This window comes from Malus sylvestris, chromosome 4, assembly GCF_916048215.2.
Source record: "Malus sylvestris chromosome 4, drMalSylv7.2, whole genome shotgun sequence".
Lineage (NCBI taxonomy): Eukaryota > Viridiplantae > Streptophyta > Magnoliopsida > Rosales > Rosaceae > Malus > Malus sylvestris.
In genome coordinates this window covers 28,449,681-28,471,692 of record NC_062263.1, presented here as the reverse complement: position 1 = coordinate 28,471,692, position 22,012 = coordinate 28,449,681, and the positions used below count along the sequence as shown (strand labels likewise).

The window sequence follows — 22,012 nt, the reverse complement described above, 5'->3', positions numbered from 1 at the left end:
AATGCATTGCATGATGGATTTAACTAATTTAAGTTGATTATATAGCGAGCTGGTAAACATTGTGAGTGTAGAAAATATGTAGTAATTAATCAAAGAAGTTTAAACACACCATAATCATTTATATATAAAGAATTAGTACAATATTTTACACTTTATATATTGCATGGTAAGATACATGAGCGACTTAGTACCATATAGAGTTCCTACAAGGTTCAAAATTCTGACTATCTTCATCATCTCTATGCGTAGAGTAAGTGTATTGTGAAGAGTAGTCATCAAATGATAAATCCCCAAAATAGTTTTGCATGTAATTGTTAACATGCCACCCATATGGATCCAAGATTGGTTGACGTTGTCCATAAGCAAAATCATTTGAAGACTGAGTCTCAGATTCTTTCCATGAGTCACTCGATTCTATCCCAACAAGAATGGGATATGAAGGGTAGGGAAATCAAAACAGACAGACAGACGAAGAGATAGAGAGAGCAAATCAAAGGGAAAAGAGACGAAACAAAATGGAAGACATTTCCAGTAGCTTCAAAAAGTAGGGTGAATATATTGAAGACCAAACCTCACGATCACTGACACGTGGGCTGGATATTTTGAAAGCAGGTTTGGATTTTTTTTTTCTTTTCTCGGATAACACACACAGACTGACACATGGGCTGGATATTTTGAAAGCAGGTTTGGATTTTTTTTTCTTCTCTCAGATAACACACACACACACACACCCCACTTCCACACACATACACAGAGACCACTTCCTTGTCCCTCATTCCTCTCCTCATTCATCTCCAGTTCTCCCCTCATCTCTTCTCTACAAATCTTCTTCCCATAGCAGACACACACACACACACACTCCACTTCCCCGTGTTTCCCCCTTCCCCAATCCCTCGAGCCTTCTCCCTCATTCATTTCCTTGTTTCTTCTTCCCCGGAGCACAGACCACCACACCCACACCCGCCGAGCACCACAGTGTCACACACTCCGGCAAGCACCATCACCACCTGTGGACCATTCCTCCTCCCTTTCTCACCTCCCGGCAACCATCATCAGGCAAGGGGATCTATCAAATGGTTTGATTCAAACCCGAGTGGGTTTTGGGATCCAGAGTAAATGGATTTTTCATTTCCGACGACGGAGGCGCAAATCTTGGGTCTGAGCCTGGATTGCAGAGAGAGATCTGGGCAGCTGCGACGACGCAGCCTCGTCTACCTTTCCTACAACGGAGCCACGACGATTGTTTCGATAATATCGAATATATCGCGATATTTTGATGACAATTAGGGGGATACAGGGAAAATATCAATCTTTCTGAAAAACGATAATATCGACGATATTTCGCCGATATTATCTATATTTTAGTTATTGGCTGAGCCCTTGCCTGGCCTACATGACGCCAGGAGATACCGCCACACCTCCCTGAGCTGAATTCGAAGCTCTCTGCTTTCCTTCCACCAACACCCCAACCCGAGCTTCCATAGCCAAAACCCTCCCTCTCTATCTTTATCTCTTTCCACCTCTAGAAAGCTTCAATTTTTCCCCTGTCTTTGAATTCGGGTCGGGCAAAACTTGGTTGATCTCACATGGGTTTTGGCAATTTGAAGAGAAGAAAAGGAAGGGAAGAAAAAGTGGTGAAACTGTGCTTGACCTTATAGTTGGAAAATCTGGGAAGAAAAAGAAGAAGGGATTCCAGAGAAACCCTTTTGAGAAAAGTGTGAAGAAGGAGAACTTGTCAAAAATTAATAATATTTTAATAAAATTGACCAGGCTATTTTGTTTTTTTTTTTTGGGGGGAGAGATGCATTTAGCATATTACTGTTCATTGGGGTCTATCACTGTTCATTGAGTAGATTAAATAGACTGGGTGCTGGTGCATTTTTTTAGGGGTGGAATTGCTCTTAGGGTATCTATACAATAGTAATGTAATATCGAACTTCCTATTTACATCGGTCAAATTAAAGACCATAAAATTATTAATTTTTAGGAAAACTAATGAAAATGGCTTGAAAACTTTAAGTTTTAACGATAATGACAAAATAAAGGGTAAAGTGAATAGTACCAGAAATGACTTTTTAGTGTAAAGATATGATTTTTTGTTAAAGTAAACAGCACTGAAAGCTTTTTGTTAAAGCTCCCTTATTTTTTTCTTACTCAAGTTGAACTTCCTATTTACATCATTTTTACATTTCTAGGATATGTAAATGTGAGTTTTATTCTAGTAGAAGATATGTAAGATCAAAATCTTATTTATTCTCTCTTTTTGAGAGGTGGAAAACACCTTTATGTTAAAAAATATAAACATACATTTTGGGTTGTTTTATTCACACCTCACGTTTTGTTGATTACACCTCATATACTTAATACACGCCACATTTACTTTTTAAACTAAAATTTATCTTAATACGCTCCACATACTTTCCAATACTATCCTCACACCCCACACTTTCTACATTACTCCACACTCTCTACTTAAAATCCAAATCAAAATCAAAATCCTATGTTCGTCTCACAAGTTCATCTTCGCCACCATTTTCAAAAATGAGTATTGTCCAATAATCATGGGTAGAAATTTCTATGAGGTGTAAAGAGGAAGTGCCTCATCTTCAAATCAATGGTTTAGGGTTTAAGGTTTATGAAGAAAAAGTCTGACCAAACTCCATTAGTATCATCTTGCTTCTTTCTTTGTGCATCTTTGAGGACCCCACTTTTTCCTCTAATCTAGAATTGTTGGACTTTTGAGATATGTCGAGTTAAGGGGTTTCTCAAATGGTTTATCATCTATTAAGAAACTTGAATCAAGTGCGAAACGAAAATTTTATCATACTCTTTTTTCAATTTTTAATTCTTCCATTTTGGAGTTTCTATCAATTAAGAATTTTAAGGTTTCTCTATTCAATTAACTACAAAGATTTTTGTCCATTTCGCGGGGTTAGTTTTCAATAAACTTCATCGATTTCTATCAATTAGGGATTTTAGATTTCACGTGTGTGTGTGTATTCATCTATAATCATCTTGTTTGGTAGTTGTTAAAGTTTTGTTCTACAATGGATTGTAGGAGTGACTTTGAGAGTTTGAAGATAAAAATATGAAAATAATTTGGGGTGTATTTAGAAAATAATTTTATTTTTTAAATTCAAATGTGGCCTAAATAGTCATTTCATAATAGGATATATAAGTCATTTAATAATAAATTTTTATGTGTGGTTTATTCAACAATATGTGGGGTGTTAATAAAAAATCATACATGTAACATGCCACATCAACCAACAGAGATGGGATGATGTGCTGTCACATCCCGGTCCGGGCCCCCACCATATCCCGGGCTCGACTCTTTTGTAGCACGATATTGTCCGCTTTGGGTCCCGACCACGCCCTCACGGTTTTGTTTCTAGGAACTCACACGAGAACTTCTCAGTGGGTCACCCATCCTGGGAATGCTCTCGCCCGAACTCGCTTAACTTCGAAGTTCCATGGAACTCGAAGCCAATAAGCTCCCAAAATGCCTCGTGCTAGGTAGATATGAGAATATACATATAAAGCTTACATAATTCACTCCCCTGGGCAATGTGGGATGTTACAATCCACCCCCCCTTAGTGGCCTGACGTCCTCGTCGGCACACCTCAGGCCAAGGATTGGCTCTGATACCAAATTGTCACATCCCGACCCGGACCCCCACCACATCCTGGGTTAGACTCCTTCGTAGCACGATATTGTCCGTTTTGGACCCCGACTACACCCTCACGGTTTTGTTTCTGGGAACTCACACGAGAACTTCCTAGTGGGTCACCCATCCTAGGAATGCTCTCGCCTGAACTCGCTTAACTTCGGAGTTTCGATGGAACCCGAAGCCAGTAAGCTCCTAAAATGCCTCGTGCTAGGTAGAGATGGGAATATACATATAAGGCTTACAGGATCCACTCCCCTGGGCGATGTAGGATGTTACATATACCTTATAAGTACATGCCCACCTCCATATAGCACGAGGCATTTGGGGAACTCACTAGCTTCGGATTCCATCGGAACTCCGAAGTTAAGCAAGTTCTGGCGATAGCAGTCCTAGGATGGGTGACCCCCTAGGAAGTTATCGTCTGAGTTTCCATAAACAAAACCGTGCGGGAATGGTAAACTCAAAGCGAACAATATCGTGCTACGGAGGAGCCGGTCTGGGATGTGTCAGAATGGTATCAGAGTCATCATGTAGTGTGGTGCGAGTGTGCCGACGAGGACGTCGGGCCCCTAAGAGGGGTGGATTGTAACATCTCACATCAACCAACGGAGAGGGGGTGATGTGCCTTATATGTACATGCCCACCTTCATATAGCACGAGACCTTTTGGGAACTCACTGGCTTCGGATTCCATCGAAACTCCGAAGTTAAGCGAGTTCGGATGAGAGCAGTCCTAGGATGGGTAACCCCCTGGAAAGTTCTCGTACGAGTTTTCAGAAACAAAATCGTGCTGGAATGGTAAGCCCAAAGCGGACAATATCGTGCTACGGCAGAGCCAATCTGGAATGTGACATACATTTTTCGTCCAAGTTTGGATAACCTACATAATTTTTTTTTAAACCAAAAAAAAAATACACTAAAACCATTTTTAATAATGCTAAAATTTCAAGCCATAACCATTAAGGTAGAAAAGTTATTTTTGAATTATGTCATAAAAGTTTCTGGCTTAAATTTTTAAGCTTTATCTCACACTATTGCACATGATCTTAGTACCTCTCTTTTCCCTTGTGTTTTTTTTTACATCCAAAATAAATGAAAGAAAGAAAAAGAAGTGCAAAGATTAAAGCTTGAGTTTTTCCGAGCATCAACAGCAACCCGCCTGCAATAGCTAGATGTCCGCATTGCCTATGGTATCCTCTATGACATCAATGCAAGCCCCTACAGATTTTCCTTCTGCCATCGCTTCTGCAAGTTTCACCCGTGCTCCTTCATGGCGGCGCAGAATTAGGACGGTGTTCAGCACAGACCATCTGACTTGGGAATCGGTTTTCTTCTGCGTGAAGCCTAAGCTTCGGAACAACGAATCCAACTGTTTCGACACGCAAACACATTTGTTAGTAAACTTCTTGCATTGCGTCCTTCGCTTTACTTGCCCTACAGGCAACCATGTAACAAGGTCAGGTCTAAACCTGGTTGATATCAGCAAGACCGCCCTCGGCGTATCCATATAAGAGATACTCGGAAGCAACACCAGCTAGCGCTACGCACGCAAATTTGTTCAGCGTCTAATAAGATGCACAATTCATGAACGTTTCTCACTTCGAAATAACGGAGAATTAAAAATTTTAGAGAAAAATGGTAGTAACATACAGTGGCTGATACTTTCCCTGCATTAACCTGCAATATGGAGTGGGAACTGCTATAAATCAAGGACAATAAGCAAAGCATGACATAGAAGTTATGAGTAACTTGGAATTTGATCTGTCAGAACATCATACTTCTTTTTATCGATGTTGGGATATCAATGAAGCTTTGGATAGACAAATGGATTCAGAAAGAAAACAATCAACAGCACGAACCCCATTCGGTGAATGAAAACAATGGCAGAAACAGAAAAGAGTATGATAATGCAGAGTAATGTAAGAAAAAATATACCTCTTCGACGAACTCAAAATCCACAAAGGCGGTCCCTGCTTGAACATTGAGAGATCCTTCCTTCTTCAAAGCCTCCAAACTGGTTAGTGTATATCCCTTTGGAAGGATGCCAACCAAGTACGCAATTAAAAAATGGCCTGCTTCGTGCTGCAATATTTTTTTCTCTTTCAGATTAACACTTCATGATGAATGATGATATTCCCACAGGAAATACAAGTTTTTCAGAGGGAAATATATGTCTACGAAGATATATATATATATATATATATATATATATATATATATATACCAAAAGAAGATATACGATGAGGGCACGAGAGAGATCTTACTTGAGTGACCCTGTTTCGGTATTTCTGACTAAAGGTGTGACCAATTGTATCAATAACCAAGCTACCAAGTCCTCCATTGAAAGTTATCTAGGAGAAATTGATGACACAATGCAAGTCAATGAATGGTTGTAACTAAACAAAAACTGAAATGTCAAAGGGCTACAAATGATTTCCGGCGAGCGAGAAACCACTTCGGTGGATTTTACTATCTCGAAGATTGTTGTTAGCCCCTCAACTAACAGTTCAAGATTTTCAATGGCATTGATTCTGAAGACATGTATGTTCTCAGGCAAGTGTAAGGAAGTTACCGCGTCCAGAGTCCACAGAAATAACAACCCTAAAGAAAGATAGAAAATCTGTTGCGGACTAAACCCGAACACATTCCATGCTGAAACACCTCCTACCACAGCAGCAATCTGCAGGTTTCTTTCTATGGAACCGAGAGTAGTATCCACCGGGGATAGAAGAGACGACGCTTCTATTTTATTCAGCTTCAGCTCATCCAAGGTGTAAAGCCTTTGGGGTACCTGCACAATGAAATTCCATTCATTTTCCTATTTCTGCAACGCAGCATCAAGGCACGGTCCCTTTCGGAAATGCGCTCAAGAAAGCACTTCTGCTCACAAACGCTTTCTGGAAGCGCTTCTTTCGAGTTAAAGAACACAAAACTGACTAAACGAAGTGCGAGTTTGGAAAAACCTGCCTAGCAGCACCAAAGCATCTGAGGCCACCAGGCTTGCCCTGCAAATCTTTAACAAGTGAGAGGGCTGCTCTCTCATCTCCCTTGCCCAACTCCTCATCCACTTGCTTCAAAACTTGTCGCCTCGACACGCTAAGCTCGGATGAACATATGACTCTAAAACTGGGAAATCTCAGACTCAGTCGGGGTTTACATGATGAGCCTGCATAGTGAACGTGCATCACAGTACCCATCTAAAGAAAATGCAGAAAAACCTCCAAACCAATGAAAAGAAGGGCTATTTCTTCCAACTTGTTGCAACTCTTTTGAGCCACACAAAATGGATAATCCATGTTATCTTCCTAATGAATTTGAAAAATATTGTGGTTTTAGTTGATAATTATTGTAGTTCCTAGTTCTTAGGCATGGATCAACTTTTAATGTTTGCTTGTATTTTATTCAATATGCCAAAGAGTGGAGATCTGGGTGAAATCTCGAGTGTCTAATATATCTTCATGTGAATGTCGCACTTGTTGCGTAAAAAATATTAAGAGTCACCAGGAATACATCTCTATGTGAATGCCTAAAATCACATGACATAATGTAGTCATATATACATCACCATATCCTCAACTTTGGCACAAAGTAAACTTAATTTTTAATTTATAGAATAATGAGTTATGTATTTATAAAATAATGAAAATATTGAGTTGTAAACTGTGCATTTATAAATCTTTAATTTATAGTATTCTTGTTTATCATAATTATATTTAATAATAAATTTATCATATTTTTTATATCACATTTATATTATTTCAAAAGGTTGGATTTATATTAAAACTAGGGATGAATATATAAGCAAAACACCAAGGCAACAGCTTGAACTCAAAACTCGTCTAATAATTGAAAACTCTTGTAGTGAAATTGATTTTAAATTCAAAAAACACTTTTAATATTTTAAAAAAAAACATTATATTAAATGCTTTTTCAAGATCAACTTAGATTTTGAAAGAAAAAAAATCAATTTCAAAAATATTTTCACTAAAACCGTTTTTAATTATTTTAAAGTGATCGAAGAAACTAAAGGTGGATTCAATTGATTAAATGAATCTTTAATGAAAAGCTTCCAATACTATTCACTTTAACGAAAAAATCACATTTTTACACTAAAAAATCAATCATGATACTATTCACTTTACCTTTTATTTTGTTCTTATTGTTAAAATTCAAAATTTTCAAACCATTTTCATTAATTTCTTCTGATCAAAAGCCTATCACAAACATTTCATTATATCATAGAAATTACAAGCACTAAACATCACAAGGTCTACTAAAAACAGCAAAAACGAAAACCATCATATTATACAACTGCGGTGACTAATCAGCATCGCTATACCACAAAGGAGAGAGAGTTAGAACTCCTGAGAGGCGGATCCGATATCGCCCTTGCCTTTTCCGACCTTCTTAGGCAAGAGGGTTTGGTGGATATTTGGCAACACTCCTCCATTGGCAATGGTCACTGCCCCCAACAGCTTGCTTAGCTCCTCGTCGTTCCGAACCGCAAGCTGGATGTGCCTTGGTACAATGCGGTTCTTCTTGTTGTCCCTCGCAGCATTTCCAGCAAGCTCCAACACCTAAACAAAATTTCACACAAAAAAATCAGATCAAACCCATAAAGTTCAAGAAAACAATGCCAAACACCGTGAAAATCTTAATCAACCAACTCCAGCGAATAAAAATTCAGACCCTGATAACAAAAAATAAATAAAAAATTGGCATTGAAAAATCCGATTGAACCCACAAAAAATCAAGAGAAACAATCCCGATCAAACTGAAACGAATCAAAGCCCCCCAATAACGAGCTAATTTAACAAATATTACTGATTAAACACATTTCAAATCCTAATAACACAACACTATACCGATTCGTATCCAGAAATTGGATTAAACCCAGAAAATTAAACCCATAACTAGGTCGACCCAAATCCAAAAACATGAAATTTCATCAAATTATAAAATCAAATCAAATTACTTATTCGCAGACGCATAAAACTAAAAACACAAAAACCCACATAAATCAAGCGCAAACTAACCTCAGCGGCGAGGTATTCGAGGACGGCGGAGAGATACACAGGCGCGCCGGCACCGACACGCTCGGCGTACTTTCCAGACTTGAGGAATCGGGCGATCCTACCCACCGGAAATTGAAGACCGGCCTTATGCGACCTCGACACAGACTTCGAGGCCTTCGGCTTGCCTCTGCCTCCCTTGGTCGACGCTCCTTCTTTGGCACTCATTTTCCGAGAATAGGCGACGGAATCACAGAAATTGGGAACGGAGAAACCCTAACCCTAGAAAAAGATCGAATCTTTGGCGACAGAGAAGTATGCGCGAGACAGAGGAGTGCTTGTGAAGACGAAACGCGAGTGGGGTTAGGGAATTATAGGAGGCGACGGTGTGATCTGATTGGTCGAGAGGGTAAGCGCACGGATCGCCAGCGAGGCACCGGTGTGGAAATTCGCGGGAATGAAATATTTGTTCTTCACTGTCCACCGCTAAGGCCTTCTCGTTTCGCGGGCTTTTTCTTTCGTCGGTGTATTTTGCCATATTCCCCCCCTGCCCCACCTAAGTTTTACATACTGTCGATTTGGTCCTTATAACTTTATTAGGCCTTGTTTTTCTTTGAACTAATAAGGCTCGTTTGTAAATACTTTTAAAATGATTAAAACTGTTTTGATGAAATTAATTTTGAATTCCAAAAGTACTTTAAGTATTTTTTTGGAAAAAGCACTAGATAAAAGTATTTCAAAAAGAGAATCCATAAATACCCAATTGTTCACGCTAACATTATCTCTCACGTTTCATTAAACTTTTCAAAACAATTGGTCAATGCTTAATTGGTGTTTGTTATTTATCGTATTTTGCCATATCATTCCCCCCTCCCCCCTCCCCCCTCCCCCCCCCCCCAAACTTCCCACAAATTTTCTTGCCAAACAAACATAAATAGCAAATGACACACAAACTGTCGTGTTTACTCGCATTTCATTCAACTTTTCATCCAAAAAAACAATATGCATGTTGTTTCAGTGATATTTGTATTTTCTTTCTAAATGTAATATAAAATTTTCTTTTATGACATATTGAAAATATGAGGACGTATGATTGTAAATTTGAAAGGCAGGAAATGACCATTACTTAAAAATTAAAGGGGAAATGATCGAAATAAAAGTTAAGCAGGGTACAATCGGCAAAATACTCCTTTCATTAAAAACCAAGAAACGACGCCGTTGTTGCATCGGGGTCAGGTGCGATTGTTGTGGGCCTACGTCTTTAAGTTTGGGTCATATTGTTATTGGGCCGTTAAATCATCAGCCCAATTGATCAAGCTTGCCTGGAAGTACAGTTACGATTTGGGTTGGGCCCACGAAACAGAACTCCGGGGAATCTTTTGAGTTGGTTCGCTTACAGCTGCCTGAATCATGATGGAAGGGTCAGATCTGTGGGAACTGAGAAGACATGAGATAAAAAGCAATAAAGCTGAAGGCCGTACCGTAATGACGTATTTTTTTACTGTACATCGTCCTGCATCTGATTAGATCCATCAACCACGTTCTTCTGTTTGCTTTTGGATTCAGGGGAAGAGGGAAAAAAATTAATGGGACATTCAAAATCCAAAAAAAAAAATTGTTTGATTGATCTCATCACTGTAGGCTTCCTTATTGGAAAAAAAAAGAACTTTAGTGCAACGGAACTGTTATTGTGATACGACAGTATTTCAAGTCCGTCACTCAATAACATTTGTGTGAGTTAAAACATGGGAATGCATGAATAGGTTGGAACATCGCATAATCGTCACATGTTTCTCTCGCCGTATTCGCATCTATGATGAAAAGATACTAAGAATTGTCTCTCAGATGTCCATAGAACTAGCCGGGAATTCTATGGACGCCCAAGGCAAGTCGGAAGTTGGATCTTATCGGGCTCCTGCTCCGACTTCCCTTAAACCTAAAGAGAGAGATTCCAATCTATGCCCATTTCGTGAGCACCTTTAGTCCAGAGTCCAGACCCACAACAAGGGAGGCCCATTAGGCCCAAAATGACTAAAAGAGTGGGGATGGGGACCGTGAACTCGTTGAACAAGGACGTGGCAAAAGAAGAGCCAAAACGGCAGAACAGGACAAAGAGATAAAGTAAAAAGGAGAAGGATTAGGTGGTGAATTTTGGACCATACACATTACACATATATAACTATACAAAGATGCCTCCATTAATATTAATTCTAACATGTAACTGGGAGTATATCACATCACGACGTTTACTTATTACAAATATAAATACATTATTGGATTGTCTTGGTGGTTAATTATGAAACTCTTTTATAATCTATTGCGGTTCGCATTTAAACACTCTTCGTTTGTTTCAAACATGTAACCATTTTCTTAACGTATCTCTAACACGTGATATTGTTACATCATTAATTATTTCTCATCGCCTGACGTTGTTATAACGTGATTAGTATCTCCCTCATCGTGTGATGACGATGCAAAACATATTATAATAGAGGCGGGACTTGGGGGATGATGATGATAGCATGGTTTGCTTTGGAGATGGGATATGAATCATTTAACGAAACACCGAGAATCTCGTATGTAATAAAGTTAGAAAGTTCAGGAGAGTGAGAGAAAGTACACCCAAAATTCCCATGCTTAACGTATCTCTATCACGTGATATTGTTACATAACTAATTATTTCTCATCACCTGACGTTGTTATAATGCGATTAGTATATCCCTCATCGCGTGATAACAATGCAAAACATATTATAATAGAGGCGGGACTTTGGGGGATGATGATGATAGCATGGTTTGCTTTGGAGATGGGATATGGAAGGATGTAGAAGGAAAAAGAGAAAGGAAAGGGGAAAAGGGTTAGGCAGAAGGATCCAAAAACTGTTCTAAATTGTTGACCTAACACTTACACGAATGCTTCCAAGGGGCAGTGGGCTACAACAATAATGGTGAAAGTCCCACCCAAAGTAGAAGTTTGATGCTGAGAGCTTTCGTCGACAACGACCACTGAGCCCCTGACTCCAGAACTTACAAGATGATGATGCACCTGCTTTCCTCATGACTGCTACAGTACTAGTACTACTACCACCCTCTCTCTCTTTTTTATTATAAAAACTAATGAAAATAGTTCGAAAACTTTGAGTTTTAACGAAAATGACAAAATAAAGGGTAAAATGAATAGTATCAGGATTGACTTTTTAGTATAAAAATATGATTTTTAACCGTACATGAAGCTTTCCGTTAAATTTCTCTTTTTTTTTTCTTCTTTTTTCCTCTTTTTGATAGTTTTTTTACTTTTTTTCCAACTTTACATACAATAATCAAGATATATAAAAGAACAAACTTGCTACCTCATCATAATTATTGGGATGAGTACATTTAGATAAGACATCGTTCGACTCCTTACACATACAAAGTCGTTCTTTCTAAGGGTATGGTGGAATTCACGAAGAGCAGCACTTTATATTCATGATCAATCGGATCTTGAGGATGAGTACATTTAGATAAGACATTATTTGGCTCGTTTCATATACATGGTCGTTCTTTCTAAGGGTATGCTGGAATTCGCAAAGCAACACCTTACGTTGTTCATGATCGACTAGATCTTGATGATAGGTACATTTAGATAAAACATTATTCAGCTCCTTACAAATACAGAGTCGTTCTTTCTAAGGATATAATGAGACTCACAAAGAGCAGCACCTTACGATGTTCATAACCAATCGGATCTTGATGTGCTAGAGGAGATCGCTATGGCCATTCCAGTATCCCTATTGAGGAGATGTCAATACCTTACTTGAACAATAAAATGAAAAGTCTCTTCACACGTGTTATATATAATTTAAGGAAACTGACTTTCACTGTTTCACACATCAAATAGAAACAACAGATAATAATTAGATAGAAGTGTGTGGGAGGAAATAACAGACTAAATGACTTCTTACATATATAAAACTAAATACTATTCAATTTTAGATAATAGAAGACAAGATGGTGTCAAATTTATATGGACTTCTAATTATAGTAACAAGGATAGGACGGTGGGAGATGATAAATAGAGTTTGAAATATGTTTTTGGTTTTTATGGCTTCTTGAATGAGAGAAACACAATGAAAGTTAAGTCATACTGCCACTTCAAAACGAAAGGAAAGGAGTAACACATGCATAATTTTTCAAGGAAATTTTGACGAAAAGTTATCAGTACTATTCATTTTAATGAAAAATCATATTTTTACACTAAAAAGTCAATTATGATACTATTCAATTTACCCTTTATTTTGGCATTTTCGTTAAAACGCAAAGTTTTCAAGCTCTTTTCATTAGTTTTGCTTAATTTCAATGGCACATTAGGTGCTCTCTCATGCATGAATATTCTAGCATATATTCCATGTAACTTCTTGTACAAAAATAGAATTTTTAGCCAAATTGGTTCTTAAAATTTATTTGAAATTAATATGAATGATCTCTGAGTTTGTCCAAAATAAATCATTTTGGTCATTCCCTGGAAAATCTCTGTTAAATAACGACTCTCTGAGTTTGTCCAAAGTCAATCATTTTGGTCATTCCATGGAAAATCTCTGTTAAATAATGACCAAAATGATAAAAATACCCTTCATTTTAATGAACAACGGATCAAAATGATTTGACAAAAATTGAAAGTATTTTTATCATTTTCTCCTCATTTAACAGAGATTTTTCATGGAATTACCAAAATGATTGATAGTGAACAAACTCATGGCCCATTTTGGCTAAAAAACCTAAGAAAATGTTTGAGTTCATCTTGTAAGTGTATCTACTTTAATATTCACCCAATTGCAAGTAATGTATCATATTTCGCTTTAAGAGAAATTATATTGAGATTTAAGAATCTTTCATATGATTACCGAGCATTAAAACATGTATGACACGTGTGCAACAGTTGTTCGTATCTCACACATCGCGCGATTTGAATGAATAGATATTCGTGTTCAGATGTCAAAAGTGAATGTTACCCAAATAACAACAACAAAAGAAGGTTAAAATGAAAAGGATGCAAAGACTAATCATGATCAAAAGCATAAGTGTTGTGTTCAAAAAGTTGAAAAGCATAGAAGAAGCAAAAGAGGTTGATAAATAAGTAAGCTTTAGGTTAGCTTGTTTATGGACTTAATGACAATGACTAAATGTGAAAGTGAAACATTGTCCCAATCGATTTTAGAAGGGGAAAAAACATCAAGAGCTTTTGTTTACAAATTAAGTATTGTCACAAGCATTTTTATGTGAATTGTTTTTCGACGAAATTGCTTTTTTTAGAAGTGATTGCGAAGCATCTTTTGCTTTTATTCTCCAAATAGAAGTCTACAACAAATATCATTTGCACAAAATTTATTGCCATTAAGCAAGTTTAAATCCACTAGCAACCTACAATAATTTGTTTTTATATAATAAATATAAAAATAGAGACTTTGGATGCCGTCCTTACCTATGAAAATTCTTTGATTGAAACCTTGTTGATTTTTAATTTTTGACAGAGGTCCCTGAAATTAATGTGATAATTTATTTCTATGTATGTTACTATATTTTTTAAATTAAAAATTAGAAATTTTAGTTGTTTATATAAATGAGATTTTAAATAAAAAACCATAATTTGTGGAATTAAAAATATTAAAATATAAATATACTATTGTGTGTGTGTGTGTGTGTGTATACATGGGTACATTCATCAAAATTAACCAAAAAAATTATTGTATCAAAACATGGGTGACACACCCCGACTTAGATCAAGGCATATTGGTCGTCACGTGAGGGTGACGTAGCCATGTGCACAGTGCGGAAGCAATATTAATATAAGAAATACGAATAAACAAAAAACCAAACCAATTAGAGCACTAGATGAGATAAGGTGCAAGTGCGATATTAAGTGTGATTGCACAACCAGAGTATAAGTAACCTAAGTGCAGTCCAGCAGGACGAATACTAATTATACAACACCCAGAGAGGATCCTACATTTGATATAATCAGTCAGAACCTCCGTCAAATCCTCGTAAGCCACCAACAAGCACTCCTACCTAAAACCTGGAGGGGCGCAAAACAGAAAGTGTGAGTGGGCAAAAAAAAGGTTTTCAAAACCATTTAATTTATCAAAAGTTCTAACCCCTCGCCGTAAAACCTATATAATTTTTCAGAAAATAGAATATATATATATATCTCAAAACCATGCTCATAATAGCAATATTCAAAAGTATGCCATGCCAAATATCTCAAAATAACTGAATAAGTAACTTAGGTGAAATAACTCATGAGAAATAACATATCAGCCGGATCCACCTGAAGTGGCATGTGCGGCTTAATCTATAGCTCAACAAGTATGTCTGCACACGAGTCGGAACCACCTAAAGTGGTCTGTATGATAGGAATGGGTGTAAATAAATACGCTCTAGTGCTACGATCACGTGAAGACTGTGTGAATAATCGTGGGTCATCTACGAGTCGGAACCACCTATAGTGGTATGTACGACATGACTGTGCACTAAACTTGGATCCCAGAAGAGCGTGTGATATGGGAGGTGAACATCATGTGAAGGAGTGTGCCCTAACCACAGGCGGGAGCATTAACACCGGGGTGCAGGTTTATGAGTTCTCAGCACATCTCACATAATCATCAATTCATACTAACAATCTACCACTCACCTGGTACTTAAATGAGCTTCCACAGCGTCAAATCACATTTATGCATACTATACTAATTCACAATCTAAGCATAAATCAATAGGCATGGCATTACAAAACATAATTTCATTTAAACACATTTTATGGGAAAAATACCAAGTATATAAGTATATACTGAAAACCAAAAGCCCACTCACTGATATGTGGAAGGGTCGTAGCCCCCGAGTCTCGCTTGATTGTGCTCGTCCTCAGGATAGGTCTCACCTATATGCGAAACAACTATATAAACGTTATTTTAAAGCACATAACCAAAACTAGCTATAAACTTCTCATACATTGCTCAATTGAGGTGTTTGAATATACCAACGTGGCCTACTTAACTCCACGAACATCCCTATATTTTTAGAAAAAATTTCCAAGCATCCACACGCTAGCCAAGGCACGGCCAGACACGCGGCCCACTCGCAGGCACGTGCCTGGCACACTGACGGATTCCCTAACGGCGTTAGGGAATATTCCGTTAAATAATAGAATATGTCATTAAAGATACCTGACGCCATTAGAATATTCGTCAATTTTGACGGAATATTCACCTCATTCTTCCTTGGTTCGCCAGAGTCCAGCGACGGCGTCGCTGCCGCTGCAATCGCCAGTTTATGGAAAACTGAAAATTCTCAATCTCTCTTTCGTTTTTCAACCAAAATTCACGAAATTTGTACCAAATTGAAGCTTAGGATGAGAGGAACGATTCCCTACCATTTTGGGACCTAAAACCAACGAAAACTCGTTGGAAAAGTCACGATAATCCTGCCACCCTGAAACTTGCCAAACCTGAGCTTCCTAACGTCCAAAACCTTCCAAAATTAATCCAAAGTGCTAGAAAAGCAAGAATAAAACATTCTTAAGTCTCAAAACTACCTGAAACCTTCGCAATCACGTCGAGTGAACAGTGTACCAAATAAGGGTTTTCTGGTTCTCGAGTTATACGAGTTCTCACGTCGAACCAAGGATATAAATGAACTCTTGGGCTCACAAGGAACATGAAAACCACCTCCTCGACGTCGATTTGTGCATAAAAAGGTAAGTTTGAAAGTTGTCTGTACGGTTGTACGGACAATGGAAGAAATCCGAGAAGGAAGAGAGAGAAGGTCAACGGTTTGGTGTGTGTGTGATTGTGTGGTCCAGGTTGGGTCAACAACCAAAAACAAAGAAAAACTTAATTCTAATTGGGTCCAAAAGCTAAGGAAGAAAATGGATTGGTCCCAACCTAGTTCAATTACACCCTCACCACGTAACGTTCAAGAGTAAATTAGTAACTTCCACACTCTCGAGGACAAAATAATATAAACATTCGAAACGGGCTGCCACAATGGGTACATTCTTCAAAATCACCAAAAAAAAAAGAAAATATTAGGCTTAATAACATTAATAAATTTATTCAATTAAACTTCGTATGGATAAATTTAAAAAAAAAAAAAAAAGAATGTACCCATATAAGTATAAAAATGGATTATAAAAAAATTGAATAGATTTTATATAAAAAATGGTACATTTTACTTATAACAAATTCGTATATTTAAGAATGAGTACATTTTAAGATTAAAAAGTTTTACATGAATGGGTACATTTAGCAAAATAAAAAGTACAAATAAAAAAAATATGGGTACAAATACAAATAAATTTTTAAAAATATGAGCACAAAAAGAAATTAATATATGGGTACAAATTAAAATTGAAAAGAAAATTGGTACAAATTAAAAAAAAAATTAAAAATTAAAAATGGGTACAAACTAAAACTAAAAATATATGATAAAAATTTAGTCATAAATATAAATATACTAATTGTAACATTTTTAACATTAAATGAATATATTTAGAAATAAAAAAAAAAATTATTATTAAAATAATTAATGATGTTATTAATACCCAATGACCTCGATCAAAAATTGAAAAGGAATATGATTTTAATCAATGGAGTAGTAAAATGAAGGATGAAAACCTAATTTCTCCATATAAAAAATTAGAGTAAACTGTCATTTAACCCCCTGAACTATCACGTGAGTTTCAATTTCCCCCCTGAACTATTTTTTTAGCCAATTGACCCCCTAAACTATGTTAAAGTGGCCAATTAACCCCCTACCGTTAAGTATCTTTAACTTCATCCAATTTTCTGTTAGAAAGTGTCATGTGCTTGGCACATGACCACCTTTTTACATTTTATGTCTAAATCTTTACAAAGAAAACATATAAAACAAATATTAAAAAAAAAAAAACTTACAAACCCTAAACTTAATCATTCAAAATAATAGAAAAGGTAAGGCGTTTTATATTAACACTCCACAAAATGTTGAATGCACCCCATATTAAAATTTAATATTAAATGACTTATTTACTCCACTATGCAATGACAATTTTGACCTTATTAGGTTTAAAAAAAAAAATTATAAATACACTCCAAATCACTTTTAGCGTATTATTTATCTTCTCAACTATCAAAACCCTCTCATCCTCCATTGTTGAACAAAATCCTAACCAATGAAACTACAAACATGTTGATTGAGAAAAATTATTTTTGACGAATGAAACACGAAAGCGATGTTTCTGAAGCTTCACATGAGGTAAGACTTCACATTTTTCATTGTTTTAATGATTTTGATTACATCGATAATTATTTAATCTTGCGTTTGCTGCATTATTTTTCAATATGAACGCTAAAAGATGAATATGAATATGAATATGAATATGAATATATAAGTTTAAATAATGCAGCAAACGCAAGATTAAATAATTATCGATGTCATCGAAATCACAAAAACAATGAAAAATGTGAAGTCTTACCTCATGTGAAGCTTCAGAAACATCGATTTCGTGTTTCATTCGTCAAAAACAATTTTTCTCAATCAACATGTTTGTAGTTTCATTGGTTAGGATTTTGTTCAACAATGGAGGATGAGAGGGTTTTGATAGTTGAGAAGATAATACGCTAAAAGTGATTCGGAGTGTATTTATAATTTTTTTTTTAAAACCTAATAAGGTAAAAATTGTCATTGCATAGTGGAGTAAATAAGTCATTTAATATTAAATTTTAATATGGGGTGCATTCAACATTTTGTGGAGTGTTAATATAAAAAGCCTTACCTTTTCTATTATTTTGAATGATGTTTAGGGTTTGTAAGTTTTTTTTTTTTTTAATATTTGTTTTATATGTTTTCTTTGTAACGATTTAGACATAAAATGTAAAAAGGTGGTCATGTGCCAAGCACATGACACTTTCTAACAGAAAATTAGATGGAGTTAAAGATACTTAACGGTAGGGGGTTAATTGGCCACTTTAACATAGTTTAGGGGGTCAATTGGCTGAAAAAATAGTTCAGGGGGGAAATTGAAACTCGCGTGATAGTTCAGGGGGTTAAATGACAGTTTACTCAATAAACATTATTGGGAAGACATGAGTTCAAATTTCATTAAATTACAATTGTTGATAAAATAAAGTTTTATCAAATGGACGAAAATAACACTCAATTTGAGAGATGAAATCAAATTAAATATTTTCTTTTTTGTCAACAACCAAATTCGAAGTTTATGAGGCCAATTAAAATAAAGTATCCAAATTAAGAGCATTGCAAAAATGTTGCCTAAAATTCTGAAATTCAATAAGTGGATCATGAGAATCTTTTCTTGCATGAAATAGGTTTGATAGCATTGTGAAATTCAATTTAAGTCTTAATTAATTTCCTAATATTCAAATTTTATCACCGAACTTTTTAAAACTCAACTTATATTTCATTGATTACCTACCGTCAAGTTGTGAAATTCAACTTAAGTCTCAATTAATTTCTTAATATTCAAATTTTATCACCGAACTTTTTAAAACTCAACTTATATTTCATTGATTACCTGCTGTCAAGTCTGTTAAAACAATTTACATGACACAACTATAATTCATCATTAAAAAAGCTTACATACTATGCGTCTATAAATATAAAAAAATAAAAATAATAGAGATGTTACGATGATATATTGGTGAGGTTTGGAAAAAAAAATTTCAAATTTATTTTGTGTAAAATTATATTACTACGTATGATTTGTTTTGTGACAGAAGATTAAATTGTTTTTGCATTCTAGTTATGTCATAATTCTACAATTGATCCACTGACACATAGGATAAAATGTCGCAATGACATTGCCGTAAATAAAAGCTAAAAAGAAAGACAAAAGGGTCATTCCGGCACCGCCAAAAGAGTTGTACTTTAGTGTTCGGACGGACTCTGTTTGTCCTCACGTGCCCTACCTTCCAACGCACGCCCTCAAGCTTTTATTGCTCCATCCATCCAAAATTTTGAATGGAAAACTAATGAAAATAACTTAAAAGTTTTGAGTTATAACGAAAATGATAAAAATGTATTGTAAGTGAATAATACCATGATTAACTTTTTAGAGTAAAATTGTGATTTTTTATTAATGTGAAAAGTACCAAAAACTTCCCGTTAAAGTTCCCAATTTTAAATTCCTCATTTCTCCTCTTTGATTGATGATTTGTTTTTGAAAAATCAATAATCTACACTCTTTTTTGCTTGAAAACGTGGCTAAAAGCAAGAGGCCCAAAAAATATATTTAATAATAAATTTAGATTGGAAAATAAAGTTAATTGAACAAGAATAAGAAGTATCAAAATAAAAATTACCTGATTCACCAGTTGCTGAGCTTAAAATCTTAGTGTAAGAGCAAACACATAACCTCCTACTTAACGGGATTCTTTTCCCAAAAGAATTCGAGGTTAGCATGGTATACTTTCGTCCAATTTAACTCGTTTGAAGGATATCTTAAATTGAAGGATATATTTCATTCAATTTCGGTTATTCCTACTTTATCTCGGATATCCTCATTCTTAATTTTATCATTTCTCGTGTGCCCACACATCCAACGAAACATCCTTATCTCCGCTACACCCATTTTATGTACTTGTTGATGCTTCACCGCCTAACATTCTGTGCCATACAGCATCGCCGACCTTATTGCCGTCTTATAAAATTTTCCCTTGAGCTTTAGTGGCATATGGCGGTCACACAACACACCGGATGCACTCTTCCACTTCATCCATTCTTTTGCAAGATAGATCCTAAGTAGCGAAAGCCGTCGTTCTTTGGTATTTCTTGATCTCCGATCCTCACCCCTAACAAGTTGGTATTTCGGCACCACCAACGCTTTTTTTTTCTTCTTTTGTAAAGCAACGACATACCAACTTGTCTAACTCACATTTGCATGAACAACTTGCCTAAGTCACTAATGCTTAAGCAATATACTTAATTCACTTCCACATGTATATAGGGTCAGGACCAAGGAACAGAGTTTTTGACAAATATCTTACACTTGTTTTAAATCATTAGGTTTCATAACATTCAATGGTTATAAATAGAGATGATGTGGAAGCTTTATTGTCATACAATGGTATGGTGGCAATAAGGAATTATAATTAATAAGAAAATCAATAAGAAATAAAATTGAAATAAAATAAAACTGAAAAGAGAAATATCAGAAAGACACTGTAATCGAAAGGGGAGGGGAAACACATCAAGCCCTCACAGCCAATTTTTAAAAACAGATTTATCAATTTTATGCTTTTAACTTTTCTCAAAATATTTTTATTAGTTGAAATTTACTTTTATTTTCATGTATGGCCATATCATTTAATATTGAGTTTTGATGAGTCATGTTGATTTCTATTCATAACCGTTAGATGTGTATAGATCTAAAGGTTAAAAAAAATATACGTGTTAAATTTTTTGTCCCTTAATCTTAACACGTACATATATATACATCTATACTATTATTAAGAAAGTAAGACCTTTTATAAAATTTCAATTATGTTCTTATTTTTTCAATTTTGGCCTTAGTATATTAAACAACAATATTAATTATCAAGGATATGTCAAACTACATAGTCAATTTAATAGAAATTTTAATTTCTCACAATCCCACATTCTCTTCACCTCTCTTTTGAAGAATAAAACTCCTCAATTGCTCAAAACATGCATAGCATGCGTGCAATTGCTAGTTATTAATGAATTTTAAATACAAAAAAAAATTAATTAACAATAAAAATACTAATTTATTGGTAATTGGACTTAAATTTGAGTGCGCAAGCTGGAATATTGCTCTAACAATTGCGTCAACTCTTGAGAGTCATCAATATGTTTTCTACGTCGCATATTTGAAAGCCCTTTTTGGCAAGAATCCCCGAAACGCTTGCCTCCTTCTTTATTTGATATTGTTCATGTCATACAGTTTATACAATTACACTACAAAACTAGGAATATTATTGAAAACGAATAAGTACTGCAAATTCGCCGATATGACAACTAATCCAAAGAAACTATGTTGTGACCGACTTGTTTCTCAAACTAAATAGCAAGCTATATTTAGAGCGAATATAAACCAACTTGCATAACTCACATTTGCGATAATAACTTGCCTAACTCACATTTACATATGCATTATTAATGAACTTTTAAATATATAAAAAAATGAATTAATTAATGAATCTAATTACATCTAAGTTGTTGGTAACTAGATTTAAATTTGAGCACATCACATTGCTTTGACGAGGTGCTAAACGATTGCGTCACCTCATAGGAGTCATCAACATGTTTTATACGACGTACATTTGAGAAGAGGGGAATCT

At 35.7% G+C, this 22,012-nt stretch overlaps 2 protein-coding genes across 2 annotated transcripts; both read right to left on the bottom strand.

The window, feature by feature from the left end:
* Positions 1-4,629: 4,629 nt before the first annotated feature.
* LOC126619884 (uncharacterized) lies at positions 4,630-7,148 on the bottom strand. Its single transcript, XM_050288303.1, has 7 exons — positions 6,634-7,148; positions 6,243-6,461; positions 5,935-6,021; positions 5,606-5,752; positions 5,321-5,347; positions 5,140-5,235; positions 4,630-5,039 (listed from the first exon to the last, which is right to left on the bottom strand). Exons 1-7 carry the CDS (start codon positions 6,865-6,867, stop codon positions 4,839-4,841), a joined length of 1,011 nt encoding a protein of 336 aa, XP_050144260.1. The 5' UTR covers positions 6,868-7,148; the 3' UTR covers positions 4,630-4,838.
* A 697-nt stretch (positions 7,149-7,845) lies between these two features.
* LOC126619885 (histone H2AX-like) lies at positions 7,846-9,140 on the bottom strand. The gene is made up of 2 exons (XM_050288304.1): positions 8,707-9,140; positions 7,846-8,247 (listed from the first exon to the last, which is right to left on the bottom strand). The coding sequence occupies exons 1-2, from the start codon at positions 8,908-8,910 to the stop codon at positions 8,026-8,028; spliced, it is 426 nt and encodes a 141-aa protein (XP_050144261.1). The 5' UTR covers positions 8,911-9,140; the 3' UTR covers positions 7,846-8,025.
* Positions 9,141-22,012: the final 12,872 nt, after the last annotated feature.